Below are 24,790 nucleotides of genomic sequence, written 5' to 3' on the forward strand. Positions count from 1 at the left end.
GAACCAATTTACAGAAAGATCACATTTCTGGAAAACCCCAGGTCCTGAGAATTATGGATAATGGCTCCTATACCTGTAACTGACGTTGAAATCAATCATTGTTTACATTTTTGTCAAAACCAATCCTACCTAAATTCAGAGGAAGGTGAAAAACATTATCTGAAGATGTCTTCATTTTTTCCAAAGAGGGGGGAAAAACCATTCCTGACTTGCCAAACAGGCAACCAGACCAGCCCCTGGCTCAATATTGTACTAAGGGTACCCTTGGAGCCCAAACCTACACCTCTGGATCCTACTCCTCTATCACCCTGCCTTTAACCATGGCCTATTAGCCTCTTTAGCTCCCTAACCCACCTCCAGATATCATCCACACCCTTATATGTTCCAAAGAAATAACCACCCCTTCTTTACTTTTTTGCCCAAGACCCCTGCCCACCATTTGCCTCCCTCCTGACCTGTGACTGCACATCGCTATACTTGTGGTTGCTGCACAAGTTAATAAACCAGCACGTTATGGTGATGTCTTAGGTGACTTACCTGCCCCTGGGTCATATAAATGTATCATTGGTGGCTGCCGGATCGATACTGGAATCTTAGCTTCATGTTGATCCATAGTAAATTTAACTGCAGAAAAACAGAAATTTTCATATTCAACAGTATTTATTAAAATGATATGTACTTATATAAGGGACGCATTCAGGCATGTTGTGCCATCATTAAGTAGTACATATTTATGATACAAACATCATGTTTATGATACAAAAGTCATGTAAGGGAGGACTTAAATCCAGCGGTGTTCCTAAAGCTGCTGCCGTCTAAGGCACCATACCTTATGGCGCCCCCCTCACCTGCTCCATGCTTACCTCCTCTGGGTCAGAGTGCGCCCTGGGGGGGTGCATGGCTACTGCAGAGAACGCCTAGAGTAGGGGTATATATATATATATATATATATTTAGTCTAAAAACATATTTGCTGTCCTAGATATTGCTGGAACTGTGGTTGAATCTGATTGTTTCTTATATCTGTAACTTTGTTTTAAAGGGGACATTCACCTTCAGACAATAGCCAAATTTGAACAGCCTCTTTCAGAAACATTATCTTGATTATTTGAAATGTTTAGTTTTGAAGCTACAGAACAGAACCAGCACTGCTAAAACTCTAATTGATTTGCTCTCTGCTCTCTCTGTAGGGGATTTCCCAGAAGAGGACATGGCAGCCAGACTAAACTGGTTACTATTTATGCCTTCCCTTCCCTGCTTCAGTTGCATATCTGTGATACCATTGTCTGGCCAGATTCAGCCAATCAGGAGAGGGAAGGCATGAATAGTAAGGAGTTCAGAGTCAACTTCCTGTTTGGGCAGAATGAAAGTTGGTTTTGGTGATACCTTTCAGAGAGCAGAGGAGAAAGAGTTTTAGCAGAACTGATTTTGGTCTGTAACTTCAAAACGAAACATTTTCAGTAATAAAGATGGATTGGAGAAAGGTTTCTTTCTGACAGGGCTCTTCAAATTCAGACTATTGTTTAAAGGTGAACATCCCTTAAAGCCAAGGGGTCAAATGTCAGACTTCCAAGGGGACCTTGTACTAAGAAAGGCAGAAAATCACTGCTCTAGGTGATACATTGATTTTTACAGTTGAATAGGTAAAATAGTTGCTGTTCTCTCTTCTTAGTGGCATAGCTAGTGGGTAATGGGTCTCCAGCAAATTCTTTTTAGGGAAAATTTTGATGAATATGACCTATAACCTTCTTTGCACATATTTAATTAAGCCATTTGTCAGTACTTCTTATGTGGTCCTTTATTCTTTTATCCCTTCTCTTTTTAAGGCAAATTCTATTTAACATTGACGAATAGTGATGGGCGAAATGTTTCGCCAAGCATGGATTTGCGTCCAAAAATTGTCACAAAAATAGTCGCGGGCATCAAAAGAATAGTCGTGCATCCAAAGAGTGTCACAAGAATAGTCACGCGTGTCAAAAGAATAGTCGCGCATCCAAAGAGTGTCACAAGAATAGTCACGCGTCCAAAAATTGTCACAAGAATACTCACGGGTGTCAAAAGAATAGTCGTGCATCCAAAGAGTGTCACAAGAATAGTCACGCGTGTCAAAAGAATAGTCGCGCATCCAAAGAGTGTCACAAGAATAGTCACGCGTGTCAAAAGAATAGTCGCACATCCAAAAATTGTCACAAGAATAGTCACGGGTGTCAAAAGAATAGTCGTGCATCCAAAAATTGTCGCAAAAATTGTCGCAGGCATCAAAAGAATAGTCGCACATCCATAAATTGTCACAAGAATAGTCGCGGGTGTCAAAAGAATAGTCGTGCATCCAAAAATTGTCACAAAAATAGTCGCGGGCATCAAAAGAATAGTCACGCATCCATAAATTGTCACAAGAATAGTAGTGCGTCCAAAAATTGTCACAAGAATAGTCACGGGTGTCAAAAGAATAGTCGTGCATCCAAAAATTGTCGCAAAAATTGTCGCAGGCATCAAAAGAATAGTCGCACATCCATAAATTGTCACAAGAATAGTCACGGGTGTCAAAAGAATAGTCGTGCATCCAAAAATTGTCGCAAAAATTGTCGCAGGCATCAAAAGAATAGTCGCACATCCATAAATTGTCACAAGAATTGTCACGGGTGTCAAAAGAATAGTCGTGCATGCAAAAATTGTCGCAAAAATAGTCGCAGGCATCAAAAGAATAGTCGCACATCCATAAATTGTCACAAGAATTGTCACGGGTGTCAAAAGAATAGTCGTGCATGCAAAAATTGTCGCAAAAATAGTCGCAGGCATCAAAAGAATAGTCGCGCATCCAAAAATTTCTCACAAGAATAGTCGCGCGTCCAAAAATTGTCACAAGAATAGTCACGGGTGTCAAAAGAATAGTATTGTGTCCAAAAATTGTCACAAAAATAGTCCCAGGTGTCAAAAGAATAGTCACGCGTTCAAAAATTGTCACAAGAATAGTCGCGCGTCCAAAAATTGTCACAAGAATAGTCGTGCGTCCAAAAATTGTCACAAGAATAGTCGTGCGTCTAAAAATTGTCACAAGAATAGTCATGGGTGTCAAAAGAATAGTCGTGTTAAAAGAATAGCGGCGGACGAAATTTTTTTTTTCCGCGTGACATTTTCGCCTTTTCGCGAATTTTTCGCCATTTCACGGATCTTTTGAAGGATTCGCAAATTTTTCGGCGAAGCAAAATGGGACAGATTCGCTAATCTCTATTCACGAACAGTGTTAGACTGTGGTATCCGAGGCTGCAACATCAAGGTCATTCTTTGCGCTTTACCCCCTTGCCCTGCACTTGGTAAATGAGCCCCCATATTAACATGACACTATGGCATACAAGAAATGTGTTATATAGAACTTACTGATATCCAAACTGTCGATATCGTAAACTGTACTCGTGTACGTGATGTGGCGCAGGATGTGGTTTAGTAAATTCTGGTCAGATGTCCTTATAACAAACTGTTTTTCTCCTCTACCAAAAACTACATTGTTGCTTATATCCAATGTATTCACTAGGGTGTCAAAAGTCCCCAAGGAAGCTTCCAATGTTACCTAATGGGAGACAAAAAGGAATAGACAAATGACAGATAAAACTACTACAGGTATAGGACCCGTTATCCAGAATGCTCGGGACCAAGGGTACTACGGATAAGGGGTCTTTCTGTAATTTGGATCTTCATACCTAATAAAAAACCAATAAAACATTAATTAAGCCCAATAGGATTATTTTGTACCCAGTAAGGATTAATTATATCTTAGTTGGAATCAAATACAAAGCACTGTTTTATTTTTACAGAAAAAAAGTAAATCAATTTTAAAAATCTGAATTATTTGATTAAAATGGAGTCTATGGGAGACAGGCTTTCTGTAATTCAGAGCTTTCTGGATATCAGGTTTCTGGATAAGGGATCCCTTACCTATACTGAAAAACAGAACCTTACATTTATAGTATTGTATTAATAATATTTAACATATTTTATTCAAGCCCTAATAGTGCTGTGATATTCTGTCCCATTAAAGGGACAGAGGGACCCTTTACCGGTTCTTTTTTTTCCTGAACTTTCTACATTAGTTCTACAAACAATGTTATTTATACAAGGTTGTATTCATGTTTTATTTTCATTTTATAGGACTTTATTACCCAGGTTAGTAATATACATTTTCAAAAGCCCATTTTCAATAGAACCAAATGGTATAGGGGTGGGGGGTTGAATAAAGATAAAAGATGTCTGCCATGACTCAACAGATTGGCACAAACTGTATAATATCCTCAGGATTTTCTAATTTAGATTTTAAATGGCAATGCACAGAACTAACTTGTAGGTCAGTTGAAATCCATATAAATATTTTTGGGGTTCCAAAAGCAATGCTGATTTGAAAAAAAATTGGTGCTACCCAGTATGGAAGTACCAGAATATACTGCCACACCCGTATGTGTCAGTATGATCTTAATTCCCATTCACACAGGGAACATAGGACCATAGCTAGGACCTTCAGATAAATCCACCTATGCTACTAGGCAACTAGGCTACTCAAGATGCTACAATCCCATCAACACCATTGGCAGTTTAGGGGAACTGCAGGTTTAAGTGGAGCAAACTGACTTTAGGAGGATAAAAATGAAATCAGGAAAGAGTTTGTACTGTACCGCGTAATTCTGAAGATCGGCATTTACTTGTAACCCTAGGAGGAAAATAGATATATATGTGTTTATATAGAGAAGAAGATAGGAGGCAGCACATATAGTATACAAGTGTATTGATTGTCTATACCAGTGATCCCCAACCAGTGGCTCAGGAGCAACATGTTACCCACCAACTCCAGGCATAGTGCTCCCAGTGGCCTCAAGTAAGTGGTTATGTTGGATTTTCTGGCTTGGAGGCAAAATCTGGTTGCATATAAACCAGGTGTACTGCCAAACAGAGACTTCGGTATGATGCCAGTCCACATAGGGGCTACCAAATAGCCAATTACAGCCCTTATTTGGTACCCGCAGGTACATTTTTCATGCTTGTGTTGATCCCCAACTCTTTTTATATTTGAATGTGGCTCATGGGTATAACGGTTGGGGATTCCTGGTCTATATAATAAAAAGGCATTTGTATCCATAGGACCAAGTACAGTAAATTTTGTTACCACACTGGTATATTATTTATCATATTGCTTCTTAAATATTATATGCAGGTATGGGATCTGTAATCCAGAATGCTTGGGACCTAGGGTTTTCTGCATAAGGGGTCTTTCCAATAAAAAAAAAATCCTTGAAACATTAGTTAAACCCAGTAGAATTGTTTTGCTTCCAATAAGGATTAATTATATCTTAGTTGGGATCAAGTACAGGTACTGTTTTATTATTACAGAGAAAAGGGAATCATTTAACCATGAAATAAACCCAATAGGGCTGTTCTGCCCCCAATAAGGGGTAATTATATCTTAGTTGGGATCAAGTACAGGTACTGTTTTATTATTACAGAGAAAAGGGAATCATTTAACCATGAAATAAACCCAATAGGGCTGTTCTGCCCCCAATAAGGGGTAATTATATCTTAGTTGGGATCAAGTACAGGTACTGTTTTATTATTACAGAGAAAAGGGAATCATTTAACCATTAAATAAACCCAATAGGGCTGTTCTGCCCCCAATAAGGGGTAATTATATCTTAGTTGGGATCAAGTACAGGTACTGTTTTATTATTACAGAGAAAAGGGAATCATTTAACCATTAAATAAACCCAATAGGGCTGTTCTGCCCCAATAAGGGGTAATTATATCTTAGTTGGGATCAAGTACAGGTACTGTTTTATTATTACAGAGAAAAAGAAAATGGATATGAATTATTTGCTTAAAATGTCTATGGGAAATGGCCTACCCACAATTCGGAGCTTTCTGAAGAAGGGGTTTCTGGATAACACATCCTATACCTGTATAAGGGTTATGAACAACTGGAGCCACATTATGTATCCCGACACTGTGGAAAAGGCTAAACACTGAAAATATCCCTGCTAACATACCAGTTCCACCTTATTGTGAATGATATACAGAGTTTTCTGGCATAAACTGCTTGGCTTTCTGTAAATTAAACAAATTCAACCAGTTTTTGGCTTTTTCCTATTTTGTATGTAAAATTACATTGCATGTAAATGTTTCTCATTATGTCAGAGAGTTATAACCCTTGAAAAACATTTTTATATAATTTGGCATTTAATTGTGGATGGCAACATGGGGGTATGTAGGCTTGGGTGTTCTGGTGTGTTTGTAATGGTGTCGGGCATTCCCAGCTCACCCACAGGACATGCTTACACTTTAATTACACTATAGTGTTCATTTAATATGAAAAATAAAAAATGATAAATAAAGAATATTGTGCCCACTGGGGCTTTTGCCTTTAGGTGCAATTCAAAGGTCAGGGTGCAAAGTGGTCATTCTAAATGACCACTTATACATCCTCCCACCCATGTTTACACTGAAAACCCTATATATATTGGACCATAAACCAAATGGGCAACTGACAGTCATAGAGAAAGACTAAGGGGCAGATTCATTAAAGTACGAATTTGAATCCTGAAATGGAAAAAATTCGGATTGGATACAATAATTTCTGATGATCGCAAATATCGCGAAAATGCTTACGAAAAAATCATATTAGTCACGATAATATGATATTGGTGATCCGAAAGTCACTAAATTTTCGTATCCAAACGATCTTAAACGGCGGGAAAACTTTTCTGACTTTGATCCTTCAGTACATGATTTTGGAAGCCTCAAATAGGGCTCAATGGCACTCTGCAGCTCCAACCCGGCCCAAGGAAAGTCTCCCATAGGGCTCAATGGCACTCTGCAGCTCCAACCCGGCCCAAGGAAAGTCTCCCATAGGGCTCAATGGCACTCTGCAGCTCCAACCCAGCCCGAGGAAAGTCTCCCATAGGGCTCAATGGCACTCTGCAGCTCCAACCCGGCCCAAGGAAAGTCTCCCATAGGGCTCAATGGCACTCTGCAGCTCCAACCTGGCCCAAGGAAAGTCTCCCATAGGGCTCAATGGCACTCTGCAGTTCCAACCCGGCCCAAGGAAAGTCTCCCATAGGGCTCAATGGCACTCTGCAGCTCCAACCTGGCCCAAGGAAAGCCTCCCATAGGGCTCAATAGCACTCTGCAGCTCCAACCTGGCCCAAGGAAAGTCTCCCATAGGGCTCAATGGCACTCTGCAGCTCCAACCTGGCCCAAGGAAAGTCTCCCATAGGGCTCAATGGCACTCTGCAGCTCCAACCTGGCCCAAGGAAAGCCTCCCATAGGGCTCAATGGCACTCTGCAGCTCCAACCCGGCCCAAGGAAAGTCTCCCATCGGGCTCAATGGCACTCTGCAGCTCCAACCCGTCCCAAGGAAAGTCTCCCATAGGGCTCAATGGCACTCTGCAGCTCCAACCCGGCCCAAGGAAAGTCTCCCATCGGGCTCAATGGCACTCTGCAGCTCCAACCCGTCCCAAGGAAAGTCTCCCATAGGGCTCAATGGCACTCTGCAGCTCCAACCCGGCCCAAGGAAAGTCTCCCATAGGGCTCAATGGCACTCTGCAGCTCCAACCCGTCCCAAGGAAAGTCTCCCATAGGGCTCAATGGCACTCTGCAGCTCCAACCTGGCCCAAGGAAAGCCTCCCATAGGGCTCAATGGCACTCTGCAGCTCCAACCCGGCCCAAGGAAAGTCTCCCATCGGGCTCAATGGCACTCTGCAGCTCCAACCCGTCCCAAGGAAAGTCTCCCATAGGGCTCAATGGCACTCTGCAGCTCCAACCCGGCCCAAGGAAAGTCTCCCATAGGGCTCAATGGCACTCTGCAGCTCCAGCCCGGCCCAAGGAAAGCCTCCCATAGGGCTCAATGGCACTCTGCAGCTCCAACCCGTCCCAAGGAAAGTCTCCCATAGGGCTCAATGGCACTCTGCAGCTCCAACCCGGCCCAAGGAAAGCCTCCCATAGGACTCAATGGCACTCTGCAGCTCCAACCCGGCCCAAGGAAAGTCTCCCATAGGGCTCAATGGCACTCTGCAGATCCAACCCGGCCCAAGGAAAGTCTCCCATAGGGCTCAATGGCACTCTGCAGCTCCAACCCGGCCCAAGGAAAGGCTCCCATAGGGCTCAATGGCACTCTGCAGCTCCAACCCGGCCCAAGGAAAGTCTCCCATAGGGCTCAATGGCACTCTGCAGCTCCAACCTGACCCAAGGAAAGTCTCCCATAGGGCTCAATGGCACTCTGCAGCTCCAACCCGGCCCAAGGAAAGTCTCCCATAGGGCTCAATGGCACTCTGCAGCTCCAACCCGGCCCAAGGAAGGTCACGATACCAAAGCTTCAATGAATCCGAAACTTTCGTACTCGGCGCGACAATACGATTTTGTCGCACAAATTTTGTCGCAAAGTCCGAAGAAGTCGCGCAAAGGTACGAAAAAGTCGTGCAAAGGTATGAAGTTGCAAAAAATACGCTCAGTACGAAAAAATCAGATTCCGACTGATCGTACTTTAATAAATCTGCCCCTAAATCTCTACTCTCCTACACTTATATTAACAACTAAGTGGAATAATTGTCAATGTCCCTTTGAGTCATAAGGAGATATAAGTGTACACTGAAAGGGAAATAAGAGAGCAAGAGCTATATCTTCTGCATGGGGATCCACACAGCCCGCTTCTTCGGTTTATTGCTATCACATATATACAGCATATTACAATTGCAATTGTTTCCATTCTCTTATAAAATGAGAGCAGTTATTATTATAGATGCCAGCTTTCTTGCCTTTGATACACAAACACACACCTTTGACATATTGCAACAAGTAGCTGGCGGAACTGTAGAAATACAATCTATTCCAAAGCAAAGGGAATTTCTTAGCAGTATGCTATTTGTATAAATGGGATAGGCTACAGAACTATGACTCCCAGCATGTCCACACCTGCAGAGCTGCTATGGCTTCTGTTGAGTTCGTACAAGGGTTCATTTATGAAAGTGGGGTCAGTTTCCAGTTCAAGGTAAAATTGCCTCTGGACTTACATGGTGCAAACGGTTGATTACCGGCTATAGGGAGAATTTTGCTTCCCACCGAGCTGGAAATCACATGGCTGGCAAAATGTTCTGCATCGACTTGTGTGCAACTGCCCTTACCCTTTTACGTTTAACCATGGAAGAAATATATCACACATAGGGTGAGTTTTTATGGGGAAAAACCCCTCAAAGTGCCAATATTTGGTTTGGATTTAGGCTGGCAGAAGGGATAGCACTGTAGAACTGGTTGTGCAGAACATACCTTACTAACTGAATAACAGGAAAAGTCAATGTTGCAAACTGTAATATTTATTGATGTGGAGTTGGGCATACTATAGTTTCTTACCTGGTAGCTGGATAGTATGGAGAGGCTTAACCTGGATACCATGGGCTGGATAGCCAAGAGGGGAGTTTGGAGTAGCTATGAGAATATCATGGGAATGTTGCCTATAGGAAATAGAAAATACACATAACCTAACACCATTAAGCACAAACAGATTTGCATGTACTAGGCCCCTGCTGACCAGGATCTTAACTTAAGTGTTAGAATTCAGCTATACTACTATAAATATATCTATGAAGATTTTCATTCGTCCAGGTCATGGTATATCTAGTATAAAGAAATTTAAAGCAACTGGACTTGTTTGGTAATCATTGAAGACGTTTCACTACTCATCCGAGCAGCTTCTTCAGTTCCACTGACTGGTATGGGAAGTCCTCAGCATACAAAGTGCCATTGTGATTGGATTAGTGGAAGAGTACATATGCTGAGGACTTCCCATACCAGTCAGTTGAACTGAAGAAGCTGCTCGGATGAGTAGTGAAACGTCTTCAATGATTACCAAACAAGTCCAGTTGCTTTAAATTTCTTTATACTAGATATACTATAAATATACATTATGTTTTTATACATCAACCTTTAAGTCACGCAGAAAACTTCATGTGACTGGTACATAAATAATCTTGTAGTTACAAAACAAGTTATTCATTTTATACTGACATATTTATTGTGTAACTACAAAAGAATGCTTAGTCAGCAATATACTGTATAGGGATGCTCCCCCTGGAGAAAAGCTTGTACTTTATGGATGTGTCTCATTCAACTTCATCTAGTGTGTACTGTAAATAGTAACTATGCTTTTGTTAAACACCTTTTATGGTTCCTAATAAAAAACAAAAGTCGCACCTCCCAGTTTCAGTCCCCTTTTTTCATCCAAGTTCATCTTTCCATTCCCAAGGCTCTCTACTCCTGTTTATAAATATCCCTTATCTACATGGTGTATTGTTACTGTCAACTATACAGTTTTGAACTCATCATCTACTAAGGTATTAGAAACATGATATAAAACGCCATTGGCTTTCAGGCTGGGCTTCCAGGAATCTCAAAATCTCACTTTAATTAGTCTTCAGGCTGTGCCCCCTCCATTCACAGCTTTGAACCCCCAAGGTGGTAAGGTCCAAACTTTGACAAACTACTTCCAACCTCATTGTGTGGATAAAAACCTTTATGTCCTTCGGGGGAGATTACTTGAGCAATCAAGCATCCCGTAGTTCCTAGACTGTTTGTATGAAATAAGCCTCAGCCTATCAGAGGAAACCATTCCCCTTCTTGCCAAGACAGTGTTGATCTCCATTACAGATGTTTATCTCTAATGTCAGAAATGGTGTAACTGCAATAATAGTTATTAATTTGGGGATTGCTCAAAAAGGGACATTTATATAAGTAAGGAAAATTTTGATTGGCTGCACCAGGCTTTAATTGGAATAAAGGATTGTGTAGAATCAGATCAGATCCATTATTATTGAATTACACTTTTAAATCTGCCTTAGGTGCACACCCCCATACAGATACAGATATATGAAAACATGATATTAACATTCATTCTCCTATAGTTCCAAGGTTGTTGAAGAGTTATTGGAGTGAAGCATTACTGGTGATGTTGCCCAGGGCAACCAATCAGCAATTAGATTTCAACAGTTAGAAAACCAAAGCAAAGCATCTCATTGGCTGCTATGAGCAACATCACCGGTTATGTTTTACTCCACTTTTTACACAGCATGATAAATATACCCCTTATGACCGCTACTGATTTAATCCAATGCCCTTCTTGTACATTTCTAAAATTGATGAGTTTTGGCTTTCAGAGAAGAGCTTACCTCTTGCTGTAATGCTCATACTCCTTCTTTCTTCTGGCTTTCATAGCGTCGGCATCATTTGGATTCAGATTTTTCTTAAGATGATACACTTCAATCCTCTGTGGCTCAGTGGGGCAAAAACATTGTCTATTTTGGTAGAGGCTGTATTAAATTAAATGTTAGAATTACAATACAGACACGATAATGTTTTCATCCCTCTTATGACATTGACATCATGAAGATTTATATAGTAATATAGACTAATTTTTACAAGTATATTGTTGTATGGTTGCTATGCCCATTGGACTAAGTAACTAACTGCAAAGTGAAAACAGAAATAACTGTCAATTTCCAACATCCTGTGGTTCTTGCAAGCAATTGTGGGAGGAGAAGGTAGTTTATCAGATCACCAGTTCACAGATAAACCCCCACTGCTTAATTAACTTCTTTTTACCTGTAAGTCAAATGAGACAGGGCAAATGGAGCAGGGGGTTGTTTACACAGAGCTCATTGTGGTTATTTAAAAGTATTAGTCACAGAAAGAGAGAGCGTGAAGTAGTAAATGTCAAAAATGAAAGTGATCCATGTTAGGCTCTGGCACACGGGGAGATTAGTCACCCGCGACAAATCTCCCCGAAATGCCATCCCACCGGCGAAAATGTAAATTGCCGCGGGGGCGACTAATCTCCCCGTTTGCCAGAGCCTTAAAATTAAGCATTTTTAGAAAGAAAAGGCAGAATGCATTTTAACATAGATTCTATTTGCTTTGATCAAGCACTATATAGTGGTATACTTCCCCTTTAACATTTAGGGGCATTTAAAATCATTTTGCCAGGGCTGAAGATGCTACAATGGACAGATAACATTGATTCAGACAATGACATTTGTACTGCAGCTGCTCTTTCTTTTATTATTTGGTATGTTGTTTGTTCTGTGTGCCTTTTCACGTCTGACATTTAACATAAGCTTAGTACAGTGCTAAGTAAACAAGTAGCGCTTAATTAATACAAATATTTGTACATGTGGTTTTCCCTCCTTTATTTTTCTATAGCATGGAAAAATAACACTAAAATAGATTTCAGTTTAAAGGGACACTATGAACAAAAATTAGAGTGTGCCTGAAAACAACGCTTAGGGGCACATTTACTAAAATACGTTTTTTTTCTGGCCTTGATATACATGGTATAAATTCAAATTAAACGTTATCATTGCTGTATTTATAAAATGTCACGATAACGCTTGAATCGTTCGAACAAAAAATGTACGTTTACATTCGAAAATCCGGAATCCTCTATTTTTCCCAAACAGGAATCGCTCCAGCAGCCATTTTAGAAACATTGGTCCTCTTGGAAAACAATAATGTGTTTAAGTTCCCCTTGAACAGAGTGAAACTGAAAACAATGAGGGGGTTAAGTTCCCCTTGAACAGAGTGAAACTGAAAACAATGAGGGGGTTAAGTTCCCCTTGAACAGAGTGAAACTGAAAACAATGAGGGGGTTAAGTTCCCCTTGAACAGAGTGAAACTGAAAACAATGAGGGGGTTAAGTTCCCCTTGAACAGAGTGAAACTGAAAACAATGAGGGGGTTAAGTTCCCCTTGAACAGAGTGAAACTGAAAACAATGAGGGGGTTAATTTCCCCTTGAACAGCGTGAAACTGAAAACAATGAGGGGATTAATTTGTCCTTGAAAATGTGTCAAGGACAGACTGTCACTGACTATTCTATTCCTCTACTATTCTAGCCCTCCATAGGACTCAATGGTACTTGACAGAATTTTCATTTTACATAAAAAGTTAACTAAACATTAATAAATCACGAATTATGGGAGTTATTTTCGAAAAACACAATTTTTTCTGGGAATAATAACGAAAAAATTGAGTTCTGGTGAAAACCGAATTGTAAAAGCTGCAAGTGGATCTTCTTTAGAGATAAACAAAACTTTGACAGTCTTTTCTCTTAGTCAAATTCTTTCAAACCCTCTACCAGGTAAGTTGCACGTCTCTGCCCTCTTTGTAGTTCACCCCTGCATATTCCAGGCAAAGCATTATTGGGATTTATAAATAGGCATAATTATGTATTCATCCCTCTAGTCAATAGCCTTTTTTATGCAAGAATTATTAGCGTTACTATACGGAGACTAACACTGCCTAGAGTTGTAAAGTCTGTTATCCACAAACTCTTCCAAATACTGTGTTACACACATATACATTTACATTTCCTGTGCACAAAACCATGCTGGCACAAATTCAGTATAGTGATTTGAATTCAAATTTAGTATCCCTTATTTACCCCTCCAAAAGCTTTCCAACAAACATTGTCAAACTAACAGGCCTGTAGTCTATAGACTAAGACCAGGATGCCTTTCTGAACATTAGTGATATGTATATACAGAATGCCAGGTACCAAATAATCCTGAAGATTAAGTAGAAATGCTTGGCAACTATAGCGCTATGTTCCCTTTGTACCCTGGAGTGAATACAGTCAGTTTCTAGACCTTTGTTTATTTCACATGTCTAATCTGTTTTGAACATCCTGCTAAGTTATCTTTATTGAATCTTTACTGAATTGCATCTAGCAACATGTTGTGCACCCAACCCCTTGGATGTTGCTCCCAGTGGCCTCAAAGCAGGTGCTTATTTTTATACTTCTGGCTTAGAGGCAAGTTCTGGAGGCATAAAGACCATAAGTACTGCCAAACAAAGCCACCTGTAGGCTGCCAGTCCACACTGGGCTACCAAATAATGACACAAGAAAAAGGGAAAGTTGTGCTCAACCACTAAATTGTAAACCGTTAGGCGGGGGTGCAAAGAGGCTGTGACCACAAAATACATATAAACAACCGCAAAAAATCCTCTGCACTCACCCATTATCAATATGTAGAAATAGGACATTAGGACATTTCTGTGCATTCAGCTACTAAGAAATGCCTTCCCTCCCCCCAGACCCAAAAGTGCGATTGTTTGTCCGTACATTGCAATATACTTCAAGCTGGCCAAATTACTTATATAGGTCAGTGTAGGACTGGCCAGAAGGGATGACTTTGACGTAGTTGGCCAGCTTGAAGTATATTGCAATGTACGGACAAACAATCCCTCTTTTGGGTCTGGGGGGGGAAGGCATTTCTTAGTAGCTGAATGCACAGAAATGTCCTATTTTTACATATTGATAATGGGTGAGTGCAGAGGGTTTTTTGCGGTTGTTTACCAAATAATGAATCACAGGCCTTTTTAGGCACCCCCCCCTAGGATTTTTTCATGCTTGTGTTGCTCCCCAACTTTTTTTTATATTTAAATGTTGCTCATGGGTGAAAAAGGTTGGGAATCCCTGCTCTAGAGGAAAAGCAAACTGCAATAAAGAATTTTCCCCCAATGAAACCTTGGGACCCAAAGTGGTTTATGTAATAGTTTTAACTCAATTTTAGAATGAAACATTTCCTTCCACAGTCATTAGAAGCACACATAGCATTCATTTTAAAGCCCAGGAAAAAAATGTGTGTAATAAAGAAAAAAAGATCTTAAGCTAGCCAAAATATTTGCTAAGAAAATTTGCTAAGGGTACACAAGGTGCTCGATGAACTGGCAGGACCAGTAGGAGGTAGGTTTATGCCAAGACAAAAGGCAACAAAAATCTAATAATAATTGGTTCCACTTTTCTAAGCAGAAATAAATGTGCACTGTGTTTATCCAAAAACACTGAAAATACATTTACACAAGGAATGTGGCTTTGGTGTTTGTCTGAATTGTGGATTAGAGCAAGCTATAGCGATAGGGTCCCAGTTAAATAAACATTTTAATGAACAGGAGTAAAAGGCAGTGAAACATGAATGCAATGCCCTGCTTGCTATAATCTTTCCTATGGATAGGCCCGCTATTTATACGTTTGTCATCCCCATTTCTATAAATAGAAGGGCACCATAATTGGAGAATTCTTGACTGCAATTAAAGCCAATCTTCCTAAATACAGGTATGGGATCTGTTATCTGGAAACTCATTATTTAGAAAGATCTGAATTACAGAAAGCCTGCCTCCCATAGACTCCATTATAATTAAATAATTTAGATTTTTAAAATAGATTTCCATTTTCTCTGTAATAATAAAACAGTACCAGTATTTGATCCCAACTAAGATATAATTACCCCTTATTGGGGGCAGAAAAGCCCTATTGGGTTTATTTCATGGTTAAATGATTCCCTTTTCTCTGTAATAATAAAACAGTATCTGTACTTGATCCCAACTAAGATATAATTACCCCTTATTGGGGGCAGAACAGCCCTATTGGGTTTATTTCATGGTTAAATGATTCCCTTTTCTCTGTAATAATAAAACAGTACTTGTACTTGATCCCAACTAAGATATAATTACCCCTTATTGGGGGCAGAACAGCCCTATTGGGTTTATTTCATGGTTAAATGATTCCCTTTTCTCTGTAATAATAAAACAGTACCTGTACTTGATCCCAACTAAGATATAATTACCCCTTATTGGGGCAGAACAGTCCTATTGGGTTTATTTAATGGTTAAATGATTCCCTTTTCTCTGTAATAATAAAACAGTACCTGTACTTGATCCCAACTAAGATATAATTAATCCTTATTGGATGCAAAATAATCCTATTGGGTTTAATTAATGTTTTATTGATTTTTTAGTAGACTTAAGATACGGAGATCCAAATTACTGAAAGACCCCTTATCCTTGGTAACGAGCATTCTGGATAACAGGTCCTATACCTGTATCACATTTTTTTAAAATGTCCCCCTTATATGTTTATAAATTTACATGAAATTGTACTATACCTATACTCAGGTCCAGACTGGGATTGAAAATAGGCCCTGGCATTCCCAGTACACAGAGTCCCAAACAATCCCCACCAGCCCAATAAATAGTGACTATCTGTGGCACCTTACAGCCCCCCTGGCATTCCCAGTACCCAGAGGCACAAACAGCCCCCCCAGCCCAATAAATAGTGACTGTCTGTGGCACCTTACAGCCCCCCTGGCATTCCCAGTACACAGAGTCCCAAACAGTCCCCACCAGCCCAATAAATAGTGAGTGTCTATGGCATCTTACAGCAGCCCCTCTGGCATTTGCCAGAACCCACAGATTGCCAGTCAGGGCCTGCTACTAATATATGCTGAGCATGTGATGGGAAAGTTGCCACATGTATGTACATATTATGGCAATGTGGGAATGTTAGCTGATAAACCCTTACTGGTTTGAATACTAAAGTTATGGTAGAAGGCACTAGTTCAACCCCGCATACGCCTTGCCCATGATGGTGATAGTTTCAGTGCCAGTTCTCCCTCTATGTCGATCAGCACAACCTTTTTGAATACATCGTTAATACTAACACACCCTGATAAAGGTCATGTTCCGTAACAGTTGGGGAGTGACTGCTGAACATGAAATAAGATCCCACAAGCTATCCGCAAAAATAACTAAGAAGAGAAAACAATATAATGACACACTGTGTCTGTGGCTTTTAGACATGACAAATGGTCTCTTGCGTAATCATCAAAACAGATCAGGATCAGGATAGACATGTCAAATCAATTTACGTGCGAGCAAAGGGTTTGCACATATTTTGTATTATAATTTGTACAGAAAAATTTAGCAGACGCAATCATTCTGGAATTATGGTAAAAAACACAGCATAGATTTTTGCCCTTTGTCCTTTGGTTCTGCTATAAAGTGAGGCCTTTGATTTCCACCTCTATGGTCAGTGATAAAAGAAATCTAAACAGAATGTGCCCAATATTCCACTGTGTGTATTTATTGTAGCTTTCGGAAAACACCTGGCACCCATTGACTCCAATGTGTTTTGCACAAAAAAAAGTCACTGGAAAAAAACTCTCATTGACCCCAATGTATTTTGTGCAAAAAAAAGTGCCAGAAGAAGATGCCCATTAGCTTCAATGCATTCTGCACTAAAAGTAGCTGTGAAAAAATGCCCACTGACTTGAATACTTTCACAAATTTTCAACATTTCCTGTGGTTTCCAAATTTTTTTGCAAGGTGAAATGGGACAGATTTGCTCTCTCCACCTTGAGTGTATAAAATGCTGCACAAGCTGGGGGTGGAGGGGAATCCAAAGGGTTGTCAACCTAATGGCCCCTCGGTATTCAGTACCACTGAATGCAGGTAGGGATGCACATAATCAGGGTTAACTTGAGGCAATCTGTGGATTCTGGCGAATGCCAAAGGGGCTGCGGTTAGTAGCGCTGAGCAAATTTTTTCTCCAGCACGGATTTGCATTGAAATTCAATATTTTTCTATCACAAGACAAAAATGTCGCAGAGACAAAAAAGTCCCCAAGACAAAAATGTCGGTGATACAAAAATTGCCCATTGACTTCTGCCTCTGTCACCTATGTCACTTCAATGCTTTTCGCAAATTTTTTGGCAAAGCGAAACAGAACAGATTCGGTCATCCCTAACAGTTAGTTGCCACCGACAGTTTTTGGGCCTTCTGAGACTGTTTGGGCCCCTGTGTAACTGAAATGTTGAAAATGTCAACTGTATGGCGACGAGCACTGCCAAACCTCCACTTTTATTGCTTCACTACACAGACAAACAAGACATTTTGACTTGCCAGTTCTAATTGGTTAGTCATGCTTGGCATGCCCTGTAGTGTTTTGGCTGTGAATCCCCACTAACACGCCATGCTTGGCACACCAAGCATTTATACAAAAAGTAATGCTGCACTTGGATTCAGGGGGGCTTGTCATTTACAGTTATAATGAACTGCACTCCGTCCCTAGTTCCTAGGAGAACATGATAAGTAGTGGTTATTATAAAAGTTCTTATAATAATAGCAAATCAAATTAATATAGTAATTCTCATGGAAAATACAATGTGAAAATAGATGACAGTTTCCTAGGGGGATAATACTTGTCGTGTTTTGCATTCCATTTAGACACTACACAGAACAACGTCCTCTATTGTTTTTGTAAATCAAATAAAAGCACCTTCAGAGAGAACAACCCCAGCCCAACCTTCTGCTAATATTGGGGTGCTTTGGGTCTCTGTACTTTGCCCTCTGCTGTTTACACTCTAGGTCAGAGAACTGTTGGCCTTAAATATCACATACATTCAGATGACATCCTGGGCCGGATTTCTCCGTGAGGCGCCCCGAGGCCGCCCCCCTCTGCGCATGCGCAAACGCGCCCGCTCCCCAGTGCGCATGCGCAAACCCTCCTTTAAACTCCCATACGGAGCAGTGGGGAGAGGTCCCAACTGCTCCGTATGGGAGCAAAATTTAAAAATGTTCTTGCGGCGGGGCGGCATGCCGCCCCTAAACTTCTGCTGCCCTAGGCCCGGGCCTTTGTGGCCTTTCCACAAATCCGGGCCTGATGACATCCAAATATATCTAGTGTTAGGTGATCCGCACTGCTCGCGCTAAGCCACCCATTCAGCGCATGCGTTGACGCGGTCAAGCCAGCGTGCGCACGCTTCGGGGCATTTTTGCGCGAAAACAAACGCATGCACATTGCGTTTAAAAAGACGCCACGGCCTTCAGTCCAGTGCGAGGTGATCGTTCTCCTGAGTGACACTAAGTGGTTCCTGTTGATATTCTGGTTTTTGATCTGTGCTTCTGTTCCTGACTTCATCTCCCTTCTGACTTCTGATTGAATTCCCGGTTCCTGACTTTTTGGCTTGTCCTCAACCATTCTTGATTGCTGCCCGTCCTGACCTTGGCCTGCCTGCTGACTACGCTTGATTGCTGCTGGTCCTGACCTTGGCCTGCCTGGTGACTACGCTTTTTGCCTGCTCCTTGTAATCTGTCTGCCATCTCAGCAGAGTCCTGTGCTCTAGCTATTAGCACCTGTGCTACTCTGCATCTGAACTCACCCTGTCTGCATCCTCAGGCTCTGAGTACTCAGTGGGAGGCGTAGGGGAGTGCTTCTATAGTCCAGTTCCAGTTTGACAAGCATCTGGTGGAGGTAACCCTGACATCTAGACACCCCATCATTTATATCTGACACTTAGGGGCGTATTTATTATGCTGTGTAAAACTAATTCGCCGAAAAAACGGAGTAAAAAGCTGTGTAAAATAAATGGAAAAGATCGCCATCTGAACGCCAGATATTATGCCGGATATTACGCCATTATTTTCCATAAGTTCCGGTGGAAGAAAAAACGCGTAAAAGAATTGCGCCAATTTTATGCAGTTTTTACGCCATTTTTACACGGCGAAGCCTGGCGATGTGTGGCGAATTTTCTCGCCGTTTTTTACACAGCATAATAAATATGCCCCTTAGGGGCATATTTACTAAACTTTTTTGAGATAATTTTGTATTCTTTCTAACTTCTAGAACGTTACGGAATGTATGCAAAAAATTATGTGGTTCTCGTTAAATTTCCACAAAAATATTGTATTTTGGACAAAAAATACAAACATTTCAGAATTCTTTAACCCATTAAGTGACTGCAGAATTTTTGTGTATTTCCACTCCTGGAACAAGATTTAGAGCTTGAAATGATATAGGGATTTATACCTGAAACATATTTTATTTTATGGACAGAAATTCAGCTGATTTGGAAAACCTCATGTCTCCCGAACGTGCCAATACCTGATATGTATAGTTTTATGGAGATTTCTGACTTCTATAGATCAAAAACTCCCAGCAGTAAATTACCAAATTTTCAAAGCATTACAGCTGAATACGGCATACTTTATATTCCAAAGCCAAAAATCCTGGAACATTAGGTTTACCCCAGGAAACTATACATTTTTAAAAAGTACACATTCTGAGGAATCCGAAATGGGTAACTATGTCTTCCAACTCCTAAGTACCAAACGGCAATGCTTTACTGAATTTAGCAGTTTCTATAAAAAAAATTATGAAAATTCTAAAAAATCACCTCAAATCTTTCACTTTCAAGCATCATATCTCCCACATAACATTAGGTACCAAGAAAACACACCCTAAATATGAAAGCCAAGGGTCCGCTGAACAGTTTGATGCCCATTGTGCATAGGATCAGCACTGTATCTGGCATTTAGAGACCCCATAAGGAAGTTAGTGCATAGAGATTGCCCCAGAGGTCTCTTTAGCTACTGAAAATTCAACACGTTTACTGCATTTTATGTGGGGTAAAAACACAAAAAAATACACTGACCCCCCAAAACCATATATTTTCGGAAAGTACACATTCAGGTGAATTCAAAATGGGCACCCATGTCTTTCTACTCCAAACTACAGTTGCAGTGCTTTCCCAAAATTGCCGGTTTTGATGAAATACCTGAAAATCGCATTAAACCTTCCACTTTCAAGCACCTTATCTCCCACATAGCATTAGGTACCAAGAAAACACACCCTAAATATGAAAGCCAAGGGTCCGCTGAACAGTTTGATGCCCATTGTGCATAGGATCACCCATGTATCTGGCATTTAGAGACCCCAAAAGGAAGTTAGCGCATACAAAGTGTATACACTGCAATATAAGCTACCAGTATGTGTATTTTGTGGCATAAGACCCCCTAACAGTACAGAGACCCTAGAAAACCATATATTTTCCAAAAGTACACATTCTGACAAAAGAAAAATGGGTAAATACATCTTTCTACTAGTGCTGGGCGGTATACCGGTATAAACCGAACACCGTTTTTTTAAAAAAAAATGATATAAATTTTTGACATACCGGCATACCGGTGTGCGCGCCTCCTGGCAAATTTTCTTAGTATTTCCGGGTTGCGCGTGACGTCAGCGCGCACGTAACGTCAGCGCGCACGTGAGGACGCATCACTCAGAGTCGGATACCAATGTGAGCTGTCGGGGGTGCCTGCGGCTGCCTGGCCAGTAATTTATATTTATGTGAAGGGGATGGGGGGGTGTGTGGGGTGGGGGGGGTGTGGGGGGTGTGCGGATGGGGGGGTGTTTGGGGTGGCGGGGGGGTTGTTTGGGGTGGCGGGGGGGGGTTGTTTGGGGTGGCGGGTGTTTGGGGGGGGGTGTTTGGGGTGGCGGGGGGGGGGGTGTTTGGGGTGGTCACCTAATCATGCATGGGGAAAAAATACCGTGATACCAATATAATTTTGAAAAATACCGTGATATAAATTTTTGGTCATACCGCCCAGCACTACTTTCTACTGCAAACTACCAAAGTACAAAGCTATGCTAAACAGAACGCTTTTTATGACATTTCTGAAAATCGCCACAAAGCTTGCATTTTACCCCATTATGTACCCCCACATTTTGTACCGTATCAACATAAAACACTCTAAATATGAACGCATGGGGTTTACTGAACAGTTTGATGCCCTATATGCATATATTGACCAGACTACGTGCCGTACAGGGGCACCCAAATAAAAATAGTGCAAATGAACCTTCACCGGGAACGCTTCTGGATTTTTCTTAGATATATAGGTTTAACCCCCCTATATAATATGGACCTCTGTAAATCCATTTGTGCTGAAGTCTGTGCAGCCTCATATTCTGCATATCCTTTCCCTCTTTATGAGTGAGACCAGTTTAATAAATTGATGCATCTTAAATAATTTGTTGGTTAATATTTAAACCTTTCTACTTGTGTGCTGTAAACATATCATTCTAAGGGCCCTGCTAACCTTTATTTACAGTACAGGTATGGGACCTGTTATTCAGAATGCTCAGGAACTGGGGTTTTCCAAATAAGGGGTCTTTCCATAATTTGGATCTCCATACCTTAAATCTACTAAAAAGTCATTAGAACATAAACCCAATAGGATTGTTTTGCCTCCAATAAAGATTATATCTTAGTTGGGATCAAGTACAAGGGTCAGGATTAGTGATGAGCGAATTTTTTCGGCAGGCATGGATTCGCAGCAAATTTCTGCATTTTGCTATTGGCGAATTGTTTAGCGGAAACTTCTGTGAAAATTCGCCGCAGAAAAAAAAAAGAGCACAGTCAAGTAAAAAAAGGGCACAGTCGCCCACAGACGCGGGCGTAAAAAAAGACGCAGGCGACAAAAAAAAGACATGGGCGACAAAAAAAAAACGTGCGGCAAATGCGTTTCGTGAATTTTTCGCCATTTTTTTAATCTTCTTGCTGTTTCGCAAATTTTATGGCGAAGCGGAACGGGACAGATTCGCTCATCACTAGTCAAGATACAAGATATAATGGAGTCTATGGGGGATGGTCTTTCCATATTTCTGGATTACGGGTTTATGTTTTACAATATATGTTTGGAGTATATAGGTTGTACTATGGGTACCCAAGCATAGAACCCGAGGTACTAGAGCATAGAACTGAAGTAATCCCCAAAAACAACTCCTGATTTGAAGTGGTTAAACAAAGTCATAACATACATTAAATTAAGGCCAGATTTTACCTTTTACTAATGCCTGGGTGTCTAAAACCCACATTGGCTCCCCTATTTGCAAGGCTTACCTGCTCACGTTGTGCTGAACTGAGAAAAGAAGTCCAATGCCCATTGATGTGACCTGGGTGACGTACAGGTTATTTACAGTCAGGTAAAAAGTAAGACAAAGCAGGAGGGTACCAACGACAGCCATCTGTAGAAGTCTTTTTGTGGGCACCAGGTAATGGACAGGGAGCTGGGGATAGTTTTTAGCAAGTTCGAGCTCCTTCAGGAAACCAGAAAGCATGGCTTCACAGCAGAGCTTTAGCCTTGGAGCATTCACCCTTGGCAGGTGAACTGGAGCTGTGTTTGGAAAAGACGATTTCACTGACTTAATAAACCTGACCCCACCCAGAATCCAAAGGGGTTTTATGTTGTTTATTGAAAACTTTACAAAATATAATTAACGGAATCTAAAGATGGATCCAGCCCTGTGTTGTTTCATATAAAATAGTAACTAGCATTTAACCTTTCTGCTGTCAACCTCGTATGCCATACATTGTTTGGCAGAGAAAGGTCTCTCTCTGCAGAGGTGGCATGTGTTCCGAGCGATGACAGCCCCCTGGACAACGAGCCAGTCATGTCGGTCCTGCAACATTTTTAGGTGTTTTTCAGAAAAGTCATAGAAACCACTTTAGAAAAGCTTTCCAGGTTGGTACTTTGGTGTAGAAAGACTTCTTTACCCATGTTGGATTTGTCAGAATGTGTAGTTTCAAAACAATATATGGTTTTCAGGGGTCACCCTACATTTCTGCAGCTTCCACCCCACATAAAACTGCCATGTGTGAATTAGGTAAAGGTAAGCCAAGAAATTAGTGAGCACAAGGTATATTTGGGGGTCTCTAAGTGCCATGTGCTTTGATAAACCTATGTACAGTGGGCATCAAACTGTTCAGTAGACCCCTGGGGTTCATATTTAGGAAATTTTATATAGCTGCCTAATGACCTATAGAAAATAAGATGCTGCATAGTGGAAGCTTTGAGGTGATTTTTGGAAATGTCATAAAAATCGGCAAACTTAGGAAAGATTTTCGGCTTGGTACTTTGGAGTAGAAAGACATGGGTACCCATGTTATATTCGGGGGAATGGGTACTTTCCAAAAATATATGGCTTTCTGGGGTGAGCATACTTTATTGTAGCTTTATCCCACATATAATGATGTAAATGTGTTGATTTTGCAGGAGCTGAAATGACAGAAATGATAGATCATTATGGGGTATGTTCACATTGGGGCCTCTACATGCCACATACTTATGTAAACCTATACATATTTGGTGTTGAACTGTTCAGTAGACCCCTGGTGTTCAAATTCAGGGTGTTTTATCTCGGTACCTAATGCTATGTGGGAGATAAGATGTTGCAAATTGGAGCTTTGAGGTGATTTTTGGAAATGCCATAAAAATCAGCAAATTTAGGAAAGCTTTGCAGCTTGGTACTTTGGAGTAGAAAGACATGGGTACCCATTTTAGATTTTGGGGAATGTGTACTTTCCAAAAATATATGGCTTTCTGGGGTGAGCTTACTTTTTACTAACTTTATTCCACATATAATGATGTAAATGTGTTGATTTTGCAGAAGCTGAAATGACAGAAAAGATAGATCATATTGGGGTATGTTCACATTGGGGCCCCTACATGCCACATACTTAGTTAAACCTATACATATATTTGGTGTCAAACTGTTCAGTGGACATCTGGCGTTTAAATTTAGTTTTTTTTTTTATTTGGTTACTTTATGACCTGTAGGAGATAAGATTAAGACTATAGAATAATTGAATAAGACTATAGACTGGAAGCTTTGAAGCCATTTCTCAAAAAATTCAAAAATTTTGATAAAAACCAATAACTTTAGGAAAGCATTGCAACTTGATAGTTTGGAGTAGACAGACAGTTATACCTATTCTGGATTCCCCAGAATCTGTTCTTTGCAAAAATGTATACTTTTCTGGGATAAACCTTCGGTTAGTGGAATTTTTGGACTTGAAATCTAAAGTATGCAGCTTTCTGGAGCAGTGCTTTGGTATTTTGGTAGTGTACTGCTGGGAGTTTTTGACCTATACAAGTGAGAAATCGCCATAAAACTATATATATTTGGTATTGGCGCGTACAGAAGACATGGGACTTTCCAAATCAGTTGTATTTTTGTGCATAAAATAATTTTTGTTTCTGGTGTATGTGTTTATATTATGGAAAATACTCATAAGAGTATGGAGAGTTCTACCTTATCGCCTCTACATTCCCTTAACGGCAACAATAAAGACTTTAAGAATATGCCCTATAT

At 40.6% G+C, this 24,790-nt stretch overlaps 1 protein-coding gene across 1 annotated transcript in view; it reads right to left on the minus strand.

The window, feature by feature from the left end:
* Positions 1 to 24,790, minus strand: part of b4galnt2 (beta-1,4-N-acetyl-galactosaminyl transferase 2) — a 53,052-nt gene that overhangs the window by 8,346 nt on the left and 19,916 nt on the right. The window contains exons 2-6 of the mRNA XM_002935708.5: positions 11,192 to 11,332; positions 9,381 to 9,481; positions 4,664 to 4,698; positions 3,378 to 3,567; positions 538 to 624 (exon numbers count right to left, since the gene is read on the minus strand). Coding sequence (XP_002935754.2) covers positions 538 to 624; positions 3,378 to 3,567; positions 4,664 to 4,698; positions 9,381 to 9,481; positions 11,192 to 11,332 — 554 coding nt within the window. The remainder of the gene's footprint in view (positions 1 to 537; positions 625 to 3,377; positions 3,568 to 4,663; positions 4,699 to 9,380; positions 9,482 to 11,191; positions 11,333 to 24,790) is intronic.

Source organism: Xenopus tropicalis, chromosome 10 (genome assembly GCF_000004195.4).
Source record: "Xenopus tropicalis strain Nigerian chromosome 10, UCB_Xtro_10.0, whole genome shotgun sequence".
In the NCBI taxonomy this organism is placed as follows: domain Eukaryota; kingdom Metazoa; phylum Chordata; class Amphibia; order Anura; family Pipidae; genus Xenopus; species Xenopus tropicalis.